Source organism: Ziziphus jujuba, chromosome 7 (genome assembly GCF_031755915.1).
Source record: "Ziziphus jujuba cultivar Dongzao chromosome 7, ASM3175591v1".
NCBI classification, from domain to species: Eukaryota; Viridiplantae; Streptophyta; class Magnoliopsida; order Rosales; family Rhamnaceae; genus Ziziphus; species Ziziphus jujuba.
The window spans coordinates 14,259,593-14,276,206 of NC_083385.1; the positions used below are offsets into that span (position 1 = coordinate 14,259,593).

Genomic DNA, 16,614 nt, shown 5'->3' on the forward strand with positions numbered 1-16,614 from the left:
CCATGACCATGAGGAGTTTGAAATTTAGAAAACCAAATTAGATAAAGATCCACTGGCTTTCCACGACTCCACTCCATCACCATCACCACCACCTCCAACAAAGCTGACTTGTAGGCAATGAGAAAGCAAAAAGTATCAACGCCGACACAAACGGTGGATTGGGATTTGGAATCATCAATTTGCTAAACGATGCCGCGTGACACTGCGAGCGAGCAAGCGATGTAGCCCCCACCCGTTACTCGCTTGTACACTCTCTCATGGGATACCTTCTCGAATTATTAATTAGAAAAAATACAGTCAGATTTTACAATTCTGTCTTCGTCTCCTCTCTGGCCATCCAAAGGACCAAAAAAGCTCGACATGGACCAAACATTAAAAAAAAAGTAAAAGAAAGAGAAGAAGAGAATCCACACAGATCTAGGATCCAAAACCACCCCTCTCACCTCGTAAATGCTCTTATTGCTCTGAGCCAATTTTTAACGCTTAACCCTCTGGTGTTTTCAGGTATGTGGCACTGAATACGGGAATTCCTTCGTTAGCTTCCGCTTTTTTTTTTTCATTAGCAGGTTCTTCTTCAATTTTCATTCTTTGATTGCCTCTGCTTTCGCATTGCTAGCAGTTCGTGGATCTGTATTCGAAAATTTTTATGATGCATTTTTACCTCCTTTGTAAACCTTATTTGTACACCCTAGCGATTATATATATATATATATAGATGAGTGGCTAAGCTTCCGACAATAAAGTAACTATATAGAATTTAGTTTCCTTTATTTATATTTTTCTTTTCAATTAGTTGACGGCCTTCGCTAGTGTTTGTAATCGAAGTCTGGTATTTATGAGCTTGTGCTTCTGTTTATTATTTCCTTCTTAGATTAGCTAAAAACTGTGCTTCCAAGTCCGACCTCAAAGTTCGCTTGCAAAGAAGTATTTTCAAATTTGTGTCTTGGAATTGAAAAAAAAAAAAAAAAAAAATTCAGTCGGCGATCGGATTCTGGAAAAAAAAAAAAAAAAAAAAAAAAAAAAGGGTCCATTAGAATGGGAGCAGTGACACACTAGAATTAAGCATAATTTTTCCGTTAATTTTTTGACCAATATGATGTTTCTTTGGCATCCTGATAAATATCCTGATTTGGACAGCTAAGAATTGGTATTTTATACTTTTCTCTGCTGGTCAATTTAAGCTTCTTTTTTTTTTTTTAAATCTTTTTTCCCTATATTTTTATATTTTCGAGCAGTGTAAAGTTTCGTGAATTCAAGAAATAGCCATGTCTAGAAGGCAAATAGGATCGTCACGGCGTCCTGGAAGCTTTCCTTTTGCTGGAGCATTTCATTCGAAATCAAGATCATCCCCCTTGTTATCGATCGGGCTTGTTGTTGTGGTAATTTTCACATCTATGGATTTGCTACTTTTCCTGCTGCTTATATTAAATATTTTAATATGCAACTATGGTAACTACTGGTAAAAATGGAAATGTTAATTGATGTAGCTACTTAGATTTGGAGATTCAGATTTCCATTCTTTTGCTTAACCATACAACTTTGTCTTGATTATTCCGCACAAGTTAAGTGCAACACACATAATAGTCAAATTGTTTGTTAAATTCTTATACCAGTTTCTTAATTTTTGCTGAAACCCCAGGGGGCACTCCTTCTTATCGGCTATGCTTACAGAGGCTCAGGTTTGTTCATATTTAAATTACATTTTGCATGGTCACATCAATAAATTTTAATCTTTTGCTTCAACCAATGCTATAGTTTTTTTCATGCTGCTGAATATTAGTAATACGATGCCATGGAACATTCTCCTTTAATTTTTTCCTCTCTCTCTCTCTCTCTCTCTCTCTAGTACATGCTAATTGCGTTTCTTTTTTTTGCTCTGGTGTTTCATTTTGGAATGGTTGCTTTGTTGTTCAGTTGATGTTCTACATTGTCACTCAGTGCATTGATTGATTTCTTACTCTTAAAAATGCAGGTATTTTCAGTGGTAACAAGGAAGCAGTAAATAGAGTTGAAGGTATTTTAGGCCTTTCTTATCTCCATCTTAAACCATTTTAAGTTGTAGATTTTCATGTCTCCACTCGATATTGGCTTGTAGCAGTCAAATGAATTTAACAATTTGCTTTTGTACTTCTCTTCTTGTAAATGGATGTTAAAGATAAGGCTCAAGTGTTATAAAATATGGGTGTATGGAATTTTTTGAGTTACTCAAAGAATAATTGAGTATTGGTTTGAATAGTTGGTACTGATTTTCTGATTATTCTAGCATACATGAAATAGCTAATTCAGTGAGAAATGACGGAAGGTTGACCACCTTTGTTGAATACTTTAAGTGGATCCCAAAAGCATGTTATGTATTTGCAAGCATGCTTACATAACTTATATGTGTTTATATATTTACTTAATAAAGTGTAGTAAACATTATTCTAATATGAGTTGTAAATTCATTTTCATTCTTAAGGTGACTATTCATGTACATTTGAGGTCCAGAGAGCAATACCTGTTTTGAAGAAAGCATACGGTGACAGTATGCACAAGGTTCTGCATGTTGGTCCTGATACTTGTTCAGTGGTCTCCAAATTGTTAAAAGAAAAGGAAACTGAAGCATGGGGTGTGGAACCATATGACATAGAGGATGCTGATGGGACCTGCAAAAGTCTTGTACACAAAGGCATTGTACGTGTCGATGATATTAAATTCCCTCTACCCTACAGATCAAAGTCATTTTCTCTTGTTCTTGTGTCAGATGCTTTGGATTACCTTTCTCCAAAATATTTGAACAGAACTCTTCCAGAATTGGCAAGGGTGTCGACAGATGGTCTTGTTATCTTTGCAGGTATTTTCTTATAAAACTTATGACGTGTCGTAAAATATTAACCCTAAAGATCTTAATATGGTATTTGACCAAAAATTTCTGGGACAGTACTCACAGTACCAATAATTCTTTCAGAGTGGGTAGCTTCATAATCATTGTAATGATAATGAAAAATTCTCTATCTCTCTCTCTCTCTCTCTCTCTCAGTCTGATGTACATTCATGCATACTCAGATCTCAAATAAGTGGCTTTAATTCTGATTAATGTAATAATTTTGCTAAGGGGCTTCGATTCTGAAAGAATATAATAATTTTTCGTGGCCTTTTCTTAGGTTCTTTCCCGCTGATGCTATGAAAAATTCTGCTAGTAATATTTTATGATTGAAATGAGTGTTTCCATTTACAGCACTAAGTTCATATTCCCTTGTTGGACATTTGTACACCTTCGAATAAAATTTCAATTTATGTTATGTAAATTATTCAAGAATGTTTTATGAAACTTATAGCCCTGCTCTTTTCCTATTCAATCATTCTTAACCATTTTATTTTTATAATCAGTAATGAATTTAAATATATGGATCTATGTTATATTGTATTTGATTTTCGATCAACTACTCTAATCAGTAGGTCCTTTCATTTTTATGTTTAGGTTATCCTGGGAAACAGAGAGCTAAAGTTGCTGAGTTGTCCAAATTTGGACGTCCTGTAAGTGACTATACTGCTGTTCTTTCTTATCCTTGCTAATTTTAGATTTTTTCTTGTTTTAACAATCTGGATCTGACATAGGCTTTAAATATATGGATGTTATGCATACCGTTCTTTTGAATTTTGCTTTTCGTTGTTAGGATGATGACATCAATGAATATGTTAGCAGTAGGTAGGTATTGAACTGGCTGTTTATGGAAGTCCAATTTTTTAGTTTTATGAATTCTTGAAAGAAGTTTCCTAGTGTTGTCTACTGGGTCTATAAGTGTTACATAGTGTTAATAATTTTGAAAGCTGGATGGAAAATGGTTCTGAAGCTAACTTAACACATGGTCAGCATTGATTTGTCACCGGAGTGGATAATGATTTGTGATAAATTATAAACACTTGCAGTAAAACATCATCAAGCCTTCTTGTATCATGTCAACATGATCAAGCATCAAAAGCAGATAACATCCAAATAAAAAGTAGCCTATTGCTCTAAAGATCTATACTTGTCCTAATTATTCTGGTATTTGGTAATAGTAATCAGAGACGAGAATTCGTGATTGCTTAGTATTAAATTTTAAGATGTTACAGCAAACTTCCTTTTTTTATGTTGCTCAGGACCACATGGTTCAAGTTTTTCTGTTGTAAAATAGTTATTTTAGCTCTTTTATTTACTAGTTTGATTTAATAATTCTTTTTTCCCTTCAGGCCAAAATGCGGAGCTCATCTTGGTGGATTCGCTTTTTTGTCCAAATGAGCTTAGAAGAAAATGAAACTATCATAAAAAAGTTTGAGCAGGCTGCATCCAAGATGTCATACACGCCAGCCTGCCAAGTCTTCCACCTCAAGTCGTACCATTAGTATAAGAATTATAACATCAATTCTTCCCCAGTTTTGGTTATGCGACAGGGCCACAGGAACAAATGAAGTTTTCGGTTGCCATATAAAAATGCCTCTTGATTATTAAATTTGCTATAAGCAATGTTAAAGCATATCAACTATACAGTTAATATTTATTAATTATTTGATGAAAAATATATATAGGGTGAATTGCATTTCATTTTGATCAATCTATTAGTTATTATGTTCGTGAATTTGTTTTCCTAATCTTTGCTTTATTATGCAATCTTAACTTATGAGTTCTAAGAGTTATTGCACTGTTTTGTATGTGATACCAATGTTCAAACTACCCATTAAATCACCGGATCACTTGGATTTTTTATATGTGCCAAAGCAGAAAAAAAAATTTTGGCATAAAAGTTTTCTGCATTCAATTTTTGGTGGAATTTACTTTAGTATTGTTTTACTCAATTCATTTTTAGCAAACAATTGATGGAATTTACTCTTATAATTTGGTGGATGTGTTTCAGAAGAGGTTTTATATGTGAATTTAGGTGGTAATAACGCTCTCAGGCATTAGTTTTAGATAAAGAATCTTTCCATTTGTAATGAAATTGGGGATTTTAATTTGAATAAGCAAAATTCTGAGATGTCAACAAAATTTATCTAACGGCTAAATTTGTACCATGTTATCATTATTGAAACATTTTTATTAATAATTAATTAGTGATTTTTTTTCATGGCTTAGAATTTAAAATAATGTAATCAAATATGATTTAACTGATTACATTTTTTAATTATTATTAAAAAAAGGAAAAAAAATCCCCTTTTTTTTTTTTTTTTTTCGAATTCTGTAAGTCTTACAAACTTTTCCCAGGTTATAAGAAGTATATATATCTATATATAAAAATCGAAGCGTACCTTTTATGTTCCATATGTTTTACAAATATTGAAATCTTACTGATAAATTGTGCATCCTTTGCTTTTAAATTACGATTTTATTTTATTTTTATCGTTTTTGCCTTTACTTGTTTAATTATTTAATTCTTAAATTATTTAAATATAAACAGAACAATTAAAGAGTATCAAAATTGTGTGTGTGAGTGTGTTTTTTTTTGGATAAATTTATAAGGAATAAAGCCACAAGGAGAAGAAGCCACATTCCGTTCCGCAGAACCAAAACAAGGCAGAGAAGAAACTGAAACGATATCAAAAAAATTTAAAAGTAAAAGATAATTTTAACAATGTAATGGACTACAAAATTACAGTTCTTAGAAATAAGTAAATAAAAATGATTTATCTATGGAGTTCCAAATTGTGAATCGTGTTATTTACCAAAAAAATAAAAATAAAAATAAAAATTGTAAAACGACTTCCAAAGCACCAAGGAATAACTGTTCCTGGAGTTCTCATCAATCAGCTTGACCGTTACAAAACGATTTGACGGCTTGCTTCTTTAACTCTCCTGGTGGAATTAAACTATAGCCCATACTATGGTGGAATTAAAGCAATGGTGGTTAAGTTCAACAAGGTAAAAAAGCATGGTGCCTCTTGTGACATAAATAAAACAAAAAAAAAAAAAAAAAAAATTGTTCGTAGTAGCAATTATGGTATAGCAAACAGCGTAATAGCACACACTCCTAAAAGTAATGTTTCCTGAAGTTAATTTGTATTATTATTAATTATTAACCAATAATGTAATTCCCTTTTCTTTTTTTTTTTTTTTGTGGGTTATAAATTAACGAACAATAATATTAACTCAACAAACAAATATATATGCATCAGATTTAACCTGTGAACATGTATTTTCCCATGCATTTTAATTTTATCTGTTAAGGTCTCCCACACCAATTTTGTATGAGAATTGGAAGGAAATTGCTTCAGAAATTACGAAATAATACTACTCCCAGTGAAAATAGAGGGTCTGAAGACTTTTTGTTTTGCTATTAAAAGAAAATGAAGATCGAAATTCTTTCTAAACGTTATCCATTAAGTGTTATATCCCTTTCCATAGCTCTTCTTCACTGATGCTCATGCCTTAGACATTGATTCAAGGCTCCGAACAATTTTGGTCAAAATGATAAGATTTTGAGCTTTGGTACATCTACCATATTTTGCAACCCATTTGCAAAATGAAAACAGAAAAAACAAAGAAAACAGAATTTATGCTTCGAGAACATCTGATATTTGTGGCATTGTAATGGTGAAATGCAGAACAAACTGTTATAACATATACTACAAACGAAGTGGTGAAAAAATGCTTCCATATAGCTAGAATTCAAAAACCTGTTTCTAAAAACTGAAGCGACTGACTGCAACTTTGCTAACCTGAAAGAAAGCACATCCAGACATAAGCTTGTGCTCCAGTTCTTACAAGGTCTGGGCCCATGAAATATTGTTGCACTATGAATAAATAAACGTCTGGCCCATTAACTTTATTTCTGTACCCTTTTCAGGAACCCATCATCCATTTTCTTCGTTTCAAGATTCAGAGATTTTTTTTTTTTTTTCCCCCAGTTTTTTAATCAGCTTTAGCTTACCCGGTTTAGAATAATTTGCAAGAGAAAAACTAGTTGTCAGCAACTCTGGATGAGAAACATACATAGCTAATAGCTATTAGGCAAATTAGCAATTTAGTGTCCCCAACTGACTGTCGGTTAATTTTGCTACTGCTAATGGGCCATTTTGCACTGTTTTGTTTTCGTCTTCGAGAAATTGCCAAACCCAGGTCCACTGAGACATTTGCCCAACTCATCATGTCCAATCTAAGCCCTAACACTAATTTGTACGGGTACTACCATTTTTTTTTTTTTTTGGGGGGTAATAAATAATAATACTACTTTAGAATTGGATTGTAGAATCAAAATCATGGAAAAAATTGGCAGAGAAAATTTTTAATTTCTATGGATTTGAATTTGAGACCACCACTGTTTCCTTAAACAACGATCTGCAATTCTGAGTCTTCCAATTCCGACAAGTAAAAGAAATAAGGAGCACTCACTTTCAAGCATGGCTGTAAGAGTCCCCCATCTGATATGCAATAAGACACGCAAAAATCTCATTGATTCGAGCCTTTGGATGGAATTGATGATTTCGAAAGGTACGGCAAATAATTTTCAAAACTGAGACCCCTTTAGAGCTACACTCCATGCTTCATTGTTACCTTTCGATGACCCACTTGGAAAAGAACAAGAAAAGTTCCATCCGGTTTTTAAAAAAATCATATTTTGCAGGATCAAAATACACTGGGTTTACAATATGGTCATCAACTTTGTAATAAATTGGGATGTCCAACTTCAAACAAATTGATTTTTCTTCTCTTGTCCAAATTAATTAAATGAAGATAGCTACTTGTTTGATATCTTGGTAGCAAGGACTCCATAGCTAGTTATTTTGCACATTTAGGTTACGGATTAAAAGAATGACTATTTTTAAAAATTAAAGATTAGTCATTTCTGGGAATCAATAAAGTAGAATAGAATATCTATTTCTATTATTTAGTTGGGTAGAAAATAGATAAAAAAGTTAATATAAAACTAAAAAAATATCAAAGTGTAAAAAAATAAAAATGTAAAATAGTGTATTTTGTATCTCTTTAGTTATAGAATACATACAGATTCTGAATTTTTTACAAAGAATAATAATTTTTTATTTTAAGGAATCAGGATTCCATAGAGATAGATAAAACAAATTTTAAAAATCCAACCAAATAAAAAAATATTAATATATTAAAAATCTTTATTTTATTTCACTATCTATTTCATAAACCAAACATATCTTTATTTTTGTTTTTGTTTGCTATGAATTTGCTCAATGAGTCATTCTCATTTTAAAGAATTCGACAATTGCATACTATATATATCAATATGATCTTTGACTCGTAAGTCAATATACCAGTTTCGGATGTATAATTAACACAAATCAATCGTGTTTCTGACAAGAAAACCGAAGGATTTTCTTCTTCTTTTTTTTTTTTTTTTTTTTTGTATTTTTCTTTTTCGGGTAAGAAATATCAAATTAATAATGTAACGATGGTGAGGTATACATATGCTATTGTCCACTTATTTTGCTTGGTTCTTTCTTCAGCTTAGATATATATATATATATATATATATGTGATTATATATACGACGTGAAACTTAGGTATACCAAGTTATTAAGCAGGAGTAGGAGTTTTATTTATTTGGGGTTCTTTATTATCCTCTAGTATTTGATAGGATGCAAATAAAACACTAAAGCTTTAAAACATCACTACTCTCATTATAAGAATATTATAAATCAATATCAGAATGATGTAATATTGCCTAACATTGGAACACAAAACTGTTCAGATACATCACCAAAAAAAAAAAAAAAAATCTTTGCTCTTACCAATCAAATAAAAAGCCAGCCACAACTTGGACCAACCGATTGAAATCAACAGTTGGATATGCCTAAAATTTAATCAACATCCACGTCAATCCCATTTCTATATCCGAGAAATACTCCAAATTGGATAAGAAGCGGTTGGGTGATGGGAAAAATTAATATGATTCAATTTAAATAAGGAAAACCGATAACCAAGTAGGAATGTGTCTGATTCAGCATTACATTTCCATGCAAACTTGTACACTACAACTTGCATGATATGCATGAGCAGCAGCTATATATTCCAAGCTTTTGATTAAACAAAATTTCCCACGTAGCAATACCTCCCATTCGAAATCTTTCTTTCCCTCAAAAAATTATAGATTTAATACTTGCAAATACGAAAGACGACTACTTGCAAACGTGTGAACACTAAAAACACATAACGTCATGATTTGAATTTTATTTATTTATTTTCTTTTCCCAGGAACTCGGCAATGGACGACTTTCTTTCGACTCAATAATGGTAGAGAAAATAATGAAATTAATTTGAAAAAAATAAAAGAAAAAATTTGGGAAGTAATTATCTCATTTGTGGAGAAGACTTGAGAATCATCTAGCTGTCTGGAATTTACGTGTGTTTTTGTTTCTTGCTAGTAAGTGAGTTAGGTTGGTATGCATAGTTTTTCAACGTTGACCTAGAATTGAAGGGGGTACTATTCAAGAGAATTGGATAAACATACAAATCTAAATGTCAATGTTGATATATATATATATATATAGAGAGAGAGAGAGAGAGAGAGAGAGAGAAAGGCATAGTAATAATAGTACAAATAGGGCGAAGAGGGGCTGAGGAGGGGCCTACTTTAATTGAAGAAAGGAAGCAAAGTGTCCATGGCAGTGTCTCCTCGGAGGAGTGAGAGGAATGGACTAACGTGAGCATCATGTTAGTTGTCAGCAAGAACTCGACTACGTCTTATGGTCTCTCTCTTATGGTCCCTTTAGTCTTTGATATGTGTTTAGAGAAGGCTGTGGTGGGGGGGTCACTTATTCACATGCCCTATTAACCCTTCTTCTACTACAAACCACGTGGCCTTTCCTCTATTATTCAATCCCTTCTCTCCATCAAACTTATTCGTGTAATTAATTAATTAAATTAAATTAAAAACCACTCCCAAATTCATTAAACCCCCCACTACTAGCACTTTCTTTTCTAATAAAAGTGCAGAGTTTGAATTTAATTTCCATCCCCAATTTTAAGAAGAAGTAAAAATATAGATATTGAATTCATTTCCTAATAATTTGAATTCTGAAATCATATTAAATTTACAAATTCACTTAATTTTGAATGTAAAATAGTGTGATATTATTTAATTTATTATATTGGATTCATTTTTTTTAATGATTTTAAATTATATTTATTTGTCAATTGTTAACAAACTATCGTATCATATTTTATCTAATATTTGGTATACAATTTTACTGTCTCTAGCATTACTATTCAAATTTTGCTCTATACTATTTTTCAATAGTATCAAAGTGTAGAGATCTATGAGATTATCTTAATTTTTAATTAACATAAAAATAAATGGGTGATCACCTATGAAAAAAATTTTAAATTAAACATAGAAAATAATTAAAAGTAAATTAATTATTTATAATATAATTTTTGGTTGCAAAAGAAACAATAATAATAATTTTACGATGTAGAACAATCCAAGTGGAGGAGCAAGATCATTTTCATATATATATATATATATATATATTAGGGCCGGAATGTATCTCGTCATGTCTTCACATGGACGTTCCATAACTGTGTTCATAAGTCCACCAAGCTGAAATGGTCACAAATTGCTTATCAATCAGATCATTGTAGCTATATATGAGACCGCATTTGTTGTATGCTTGGGAATACATCTTGGTTTTTCCATTAACATGTGGTCCATGCATGTATTACTTCTCGAATACCCTTGGATAATTAACTATTTAATTAAATTTGTTTTTAATATATTAATTAATTAGTATATACTAATGATATTGAACTAAATCCTTATTAAATTTTTTGTCAAATCTTCACCTTGAAGGTAGTCATTTTCGAGTTTTGACAATGTTACAGACCAACTCATACACGAGTCATTAAATTATATATGTGGATAATTTTGTTGACTGTTTTTTTGTTTTTTGGTTATTGTTTTTCAATTCTCAGACTATAATTACAGACATTTTTTTCTTGGTTTTGAGTATTCTAGTTCTTCAATTTAGTAAAACCTGTAAGACAAGAGTGATTAGACGTTAATAAGATAAGGATACAGAGTTAAAATTTCATTATTTTCATCAATAGTCATATGCTCTATATACATATATAATATATTTTTTTTTATTCTTCTAAAAACAGTTCATTATGTAAAGAAAATAGCTATGTGTAACCAATTCGATTATTTGAATAACGAATTGATTTTGAATAAAAATTTACAGATGAGTAAAATATTTTAGATTTTCTGAGTAAAGTCTATTTCAGTTAACTACATCAAATTTTTAAATATAATTTAAGTCAAATATAACATAATTAAAAAAATTAATTATCACTTTGGAAAATATTAAAGAAGTTAATATGCTCCAATGTCAAATCATAAACCACTAATGTTTATGCCTCTCATAAAAATATATATAAATAATCAGTTTTTATCATGTTGACATGGTAATTTTAAACTAGAGATTTTTATCTTCCCACCCCAACATCGATTAAATAAAAAAAAAAAAAAACTATCACATATGTATATATATATATATATATATATATTTATATATATGCACATAGACCAAAAGTACAAAGAAATCACCTTGTTCCTTGTCCGGAGCTATAATCCAATTCATGCAGAGGTGGCTGTTGAAGAAAGAGGGAAACGCATGTCCCACACAATTAAATTAAAAAGAATTTCAAATTAATCGCTCTCTCTCCCCCCCTAACATTAATTAATTAAGTAAATGGGGCATAAGTACCTTAGCTTCCCTTTGTCTTTTCTCTTTCTGAATGGGTAGAGAGTGATCCGGTTTAGCTGATTTTTTATGTTTTTATGCAAAATGAACCGAATTGAATCAATAAAAGAAACTAAATCTAACCAATCGTTATCAATTACTTAGTTTGGTTTGGACTTTGGTCCAACATACTATGTTTTATTATTTTACTATGTTTTAATTTTTAATTTTTAATTTTTTTTAAAAATCATTATTATCATTTTTAATAATTTAAATTTAATATAATTAATATTTAATTCTAAATAATTAAAAATCATAGTAATATATTTAAATTATGATTAATTATAATAAATATATTAAAAAAATTATATTTATCTATTTTTTTTCCATTTCGATTTGAATATAATTTGTTCAGATCAAGGCAAACCAAACTGATTTAGTTTAATTGGTTTGATCGATTTGAATTTATACCCATCCTTACCATTTAGATAGGGCAAGATGGAACCGAGTGCGTTAGAGTATAGCTCTCTATAGTCAAAAGGACAGTGATATAAAAAAGTTATTATTATTTAAAAAAAAAAAAAAAAAAACACTTGGCAGTAGATGTTAAAAAGAAGAGAGGTTTGAAAGAAAGAAAGAAAGAGAGTGTGTTGAGGATTTTCACACAATAAAATAGGAAAAAAAAAAAAAAAGAAAAGAAAAACACCAAAATGGTCCCTTCCAATTGGCCATTCTGAAATCCAAATAACAAATAGTACATATAACGTATAGTAAGAGATATTCCGGTTCCAAAGTTAACTTCATAGCAACTTCCTTGGAGTGAGAGTGTTGAGTGACCCACTTCACCACCTTGTATTCCAAAAACACCATCTCGACCAAAGCGATTGTGAGCTGTCCCTCACTTCTATCGACTCATATTTTTTCACAAAAAGATGTTCAAAAAGCATAAAATAAATTTTAAGTTATTAAATAGAACCAAAAAAAAAAAAAAAAAAAAAGTCTCCAAATCTGGGAGCGGAACTAAGACTGCCCCATTACTATACCACCATAACCCTCCACCTAGCTCACCTACCCTGCCTATCTAACATTTTTTTTCTCCCTCCAATAAATAAATAAATATAAATATATATAGTTAAAATCACTTTAATTATTACATAAAAATTACCCTATGGTTTTCAGTTAAAAATCTATGGTTATGATTGCACTGTGACATGTCGAATGGGAGATTTGGAAATCAGGTAGCCCAAAACTAAGGGCGGACGATTGGTTAATTAGTTGGATTTGTCGTTACTTCAATTATATATATTAAATATTAATCTATTTTTTAAAATTTTATTTTTATTTTTATTTGGGTATACGTTTGCTTGATTGGGTATTTATACCTACCTACTGTTTAATAATTTTCCAACACATACGAAATACATACAAGATTTCCATTCTATCATTGCTTTACGAAGTTGTATTAAAAATAACCACGCATCCCCACCGTCCAAATATATATATGTATATATGTATAAATAGCAGGCATTATCATCAGGAAGATATCAGCTAGGACAAGATTTTGTTACTAAGAATTTTATTTTTGGGCAGTCCAAAAAAGAGGCCACGTTTGTCTTGAAAGTTGAATTTTTCTTTTTCTTTCCCTCCCAAAAAACAATTTCAAACCTGTTCTTTGATTATTCCATGAAAATATATTGTGTATTAGTAGTAGTCGTAAAACGATGATCAATGATTCATATCTGGGAAAATCTGTTTGCACAAAGTAACACCCTTTTGTTCCAACCAGATTCTGAAAAGAAAAAAAAAAAAAAGAAGGTTGACTTAGAGAAATCACAAAAGGCTGTTTGCTAGCTTGTTATGGGTGATCGAACATAAATTAAGCAGAAAACACAAGTACTTGCGGAAAAGGTTTACACAGACAGAGAGAGATAGAGAGAGAGAGCGAAGAAAATGGCCGACAACAAAATTTAGAATTGAGATGGGACTAGTACAGTGAGGGAGCATATGGACCACGGAAGCTCTAACCATTTTCTATGAGATTTCCTGTCGGTAATCTTTTGTTTTTTTTTTTCCCTCTAAATATCAGTGACACTCTCATATAAAAACTCTATTTTCTTTAAAATCAAAAAATAAAAAACGCTGTTTTCTTTGTCTTTATTTTGCAAAATCACAAATCTCTCTCTTTGATTTTACATTTTGCAAAGCCCACGCGATCCCACTTGTTGTGTACGATACTTTCCAATAACAGTGCCATTATTATGATTACTTCATGTACATTATTATTCCTATTTTTTCAATAGCTGGGACGGTGCACAAAAGAGTGTAGCATTTAACGTTCTTGTTTTTCATTTTTTAATTTATATTAAAATTGTTATTTTCAGGTTAAATTAAAATTATTGTTTTTTTTTTTTTTGATGATTTACAAGTATTTTTTTTTTTTTTTTTTTTGTCCCTCGTGGCATTCCTCGTAGACGAAAATCTACCGCTATATATACATGCTACGTTTGCTATAGACCTCTTCACTTCAAGGAAACCAATAATCATCTTCAACATTTGAAAACCAAAAACTTCTGTACTCTCTCCCTCTCTCTCTCTCTCTCTCTCTCTCATTCTCTTTCAACATTGCTTTCTGGCAATTTCTCTTTCTATCATCTTTCGGTTAGAGCTTAATAAAAGTTCCAAAAAAATAAAAAATAAAATCGAAAATGAAGTTGTTGTCTAGAAAAGCTACATGCAATTCTCACGGCCAAGATTCTTCGTACTTCTCCGGATGGGAGGAGTATGAGAAAAATCCCTTCCATGAGATTCGGAATCCAAAAGGGATTATCCAAATGGGTCTTGCAGAGAATCAGGTAATATTCAGTTTTTACCCAAAAAAAAAAAAAAAAAAAAAAAGATTATTATTTATCTTTTATGAATAATCTCTTTCTATGCAAATGTAATAAATGTATTTTGTTTTGTTTTGTTTTTGTTTTTCTTTCATCAGCTTTCTTTCGATTTTCTCGAGTCCTGGCTCTCTAAAAATCCTGACGCGGCTGGGTTTAAGAGAGATGGAGAGTCCATTTTCAGAGAACTCGCTTTATTCCAAGACTATCACGGTCTTCCAGCATTCAAGAAAGCATTTGTAGAATACATGGCGGAGATCAGAGGAAACAAAGTCAGCTTCAATCCCAGCCATTTAGTCCTCACCGCCGGTGCAACTTCTGCTAACGAGACTCTCATGTTCTGTCTCGCCGAACCCGGCGAAGCCTTTCTTCTTCCAACTCCATACTATCCTGGGTATGCATTCTTACTATTATTACCTTTTTTTTTCTTTTTTCTTACCATTTACTTCTCCTATAACCTTAAGCCATATCCAATTCAATGCATGGTTGAATGCAGTTTTTCCTGATCTTAACTTCTACTTGTTGCAGATTCGACAGAGATCTTAAATGGCGAACCGGGGTTGAAATTGTACCGATACAGTGTACTAGCTCGGATGGCTTCCAAATTACTGAAGCTGCTCTAGTAGCAGCCTACCAAGATGCCCAAAATCGTAATTTAAGGGTTAAAGGCGTCTTGGTGACTAACCCATCTAATCCATTGGGTACGACAATGACTCGAAATGAATTGAATCTTCTCATAAGCTTTATTGAATCCAAAGGAATCCATCTCATAAGCGACGAGATTTATGCAGGGACAGTTTTTAGCTCCCCTTCCGACTTCGTAAGCGTCATGGAAATTCTCAAAGCTAGAAACTGTGAGAATGTTTGGAAACGAGTTCATCTTGTCAGTAGTCTTTCCAAGGATCTTGGTCTTCCCGGTTTCCGAGTCGGCGCTATTTACTCCAACGATGACATTGTTGTAGCCGCTGCCACCAAAATGTCGAGCTTCGGGTTGGTTTCTTCACAAACTCAATATCTTCTCTCCGCCATGCTCTCCGATAAGAAGTTTACGAACAAGTACATTTCCGAGAACCAAAAAAGGCTTCGACAACGGCATAAAATGCTCGTCTCCGGTCTCGAAAAGGCAGAGATTAAGTGCCTCAAGAGCAACGCCGGTTTGTTCTGTTGGGTGGACATGAGGCACTTATTGAGGTCCAACACATTCGAATCCGAAATGGAGCTGTGGAAAAGGATCGTTTACGATGTCAAGCTTAATATCTCTCCCGGATCGTCTTGTCATTGCACAGAACCGGGATGGTTTCGAGTATGCTTTGCTAACATGTCCGAGGAAACTCTTGAACTAGCAATGCAAAGATTGAGAGCTTTCGTTACAGAGTATTCAACAGTCCTCGGCCAAAGCCGAAGCAATGGTCACAGCCAATCTCGCAAGAACTCAAGAAGAAGATCACTCACCAAGTGGGTTTTCCGGCTATCGTTCGACGATTGCAACCGCCAACCCGATGAACGATAGTTTGGCCAGTGCTCAACACATTCCCCACTTGAAACCTTTTTTTTTTTCCTTCTTTTTTTGCCAAGATTTTATTGGTTTAGTTAATTCCAAATATATATATTTTTTGAAAAAAAAATTAGATTCCAAAATTGTAGAAAAAAGGAGTGCACTCGGTCCTTATGGATATTAGAAGTGGCTTTTAGTTTCATTAGTAAGTACAAGTTTGATGAGTTATTATTGTTATCCCCCATGTATGAGATAATCTTTGTATTATGTCATCCAAGAAAATGTGATTAATTACCTGTTAATTAATTAATGACAATTATCTGTCTTAATCATTATATGTTGGAAGATTACACATTACATGGTGTGAACAAATATATTGCTTGCCAAATAGTTTATATGTTTAGCGCCGGCGACATTAGCGGCTGCCAGCTGCCGACACAGGCCGAGGACTGACCGACCTTTTATCATTTAGCACTGTATTTTTGGTGACTCTCTTTTACATTTTTTAAGCCGTATGAATAGGATACTAATACTAAGTATAAGATAATATATTGGAATATTAATGGG

The 16,614-nt window shown here is 32.1% G+C and overlaps 2 protein-coding genes across 4 annotated transcripts; both read left to right on the forward strand.

Annotated features, from left to right (window-relative positions):
- Positions 1-57: 57 nt before the first annotated feature.
- LOC107425026 (probable pectin methylesterase CGR2) lies at positions 58-4,598 on the forward strand. 2 transcript variants are annotated; one of them, XM_016034953.4, is made up of 7 exons: positions 58-504; positions 1,236-1,379; positions 1,640-1,679; positions 1,973-2,014; positions 2,459-2,833; positions 3,461-3,516; positions 4,213-4,598. In XM_016034953.4, exons 2-7 carry the CDS (start codon positions 1,266-1,268, stop codon positions 4,363-4,365), a joined length of 780 nt encoding a protein of 259 aa, XP_015890439.3. In that variant the 5' UTR covers positions 58-504; positions 1,236-1,265; the 3' UTR covers positions 4,366-4,598. The 2 variants fall into 2 exon arrangements, with proteins under 2 accessions (XP_015890439.3, XP_024932239.3); XM_025076471.3 differs by lacking the exon at positions 58-504 and adding an exon at positions 1,027-1,147.
- An 8,629-nt stretch (positions 4,599-13,227) lies between these two features.
- On the forward strand, positions 13,228-16,339 carry LOC107425000 (1-aminocyclopropane-1-carboxylate synthase). Of its 2 annotated transcripts, none has more exons than XM_048478716.2 (4): positions 13,228-13,716; positions 14,139-14,519; positions 14,654-14,946; positions 15,081-16,339. In XM_048478716.2, the coding sequence occupies exons 2-4, from the start codon at positions 14,373-14,375 to the stop codon at positions 16,060-16,062; spliced, it is 1,422 nt and encodes a 473-aa protein (XP_048334673.2). In that variant the 5' UTR covers positions 13,228-13,716; positions 14,139-14,372; the 3' UTR covers positions 16,063-16,339. The 2 variants fall into 2 exon arrangements, with proteins under 2 accessions (XP_048334673.2, XP_048334674.2); XM_048478717.2 differs by having other exon boundaries at positions 13,228-13,712.
- Positions 16,340-16,614: the final 275 nt, after the last annotated feature.

What these genes read in the sequence shown, in the direction of transcription:
- LOC107425000 (XM_048478716.2), top strand. Translation starts at nt 14,373, where the DNA reads ATGAAGTTGTTGTCTAGAAAAGCTACATGCAATTCTCACGGCCAAGAT. An exon ending in TGGGTCTTGCAGAGAATCAG is followed by an intron (nt 14,520 to 14,653) that starts GTAATATTCAGT and finishes TTCTTTCATCAG; the next exon opens with CTTTCTTTCGATTTTCTCGA. An exon ending in CCAACTCCATACTATCCTGG is followed by an intron (nt 14,947 to 15,080) that starts GTATGCATTCTT and finishes TACTTGTTGCAG; the next exon opens with ATTCGACAGAGATCTTAAAT.
- LOC107425026 (XM_016034953.4), top strand. Translation starts at nt 1,266, where the DNA reads ATGTCTAGAAGGCAAATAGGATCGTCACGGCGTCCTGGAAGCTTTCCT. An exon ending in AGCAGTAAATAGAGTTGAAG is followed by an intron (nt 2,015 to 2,458) that starts GTATTTTAGGCC and finishes TTCATTCTTAAG; the next exon opens with GTGACTATTCATGTACATTT. An exon ending in TGTCCAAATTTGGACGTCCT is followed by an intron (nt 3,517 to 4,212) that starts GTAAGTGACTAT and finishes TTTTCCCTTCAG; the next exon opens with GCCAAAATGCGGAGCTCATC.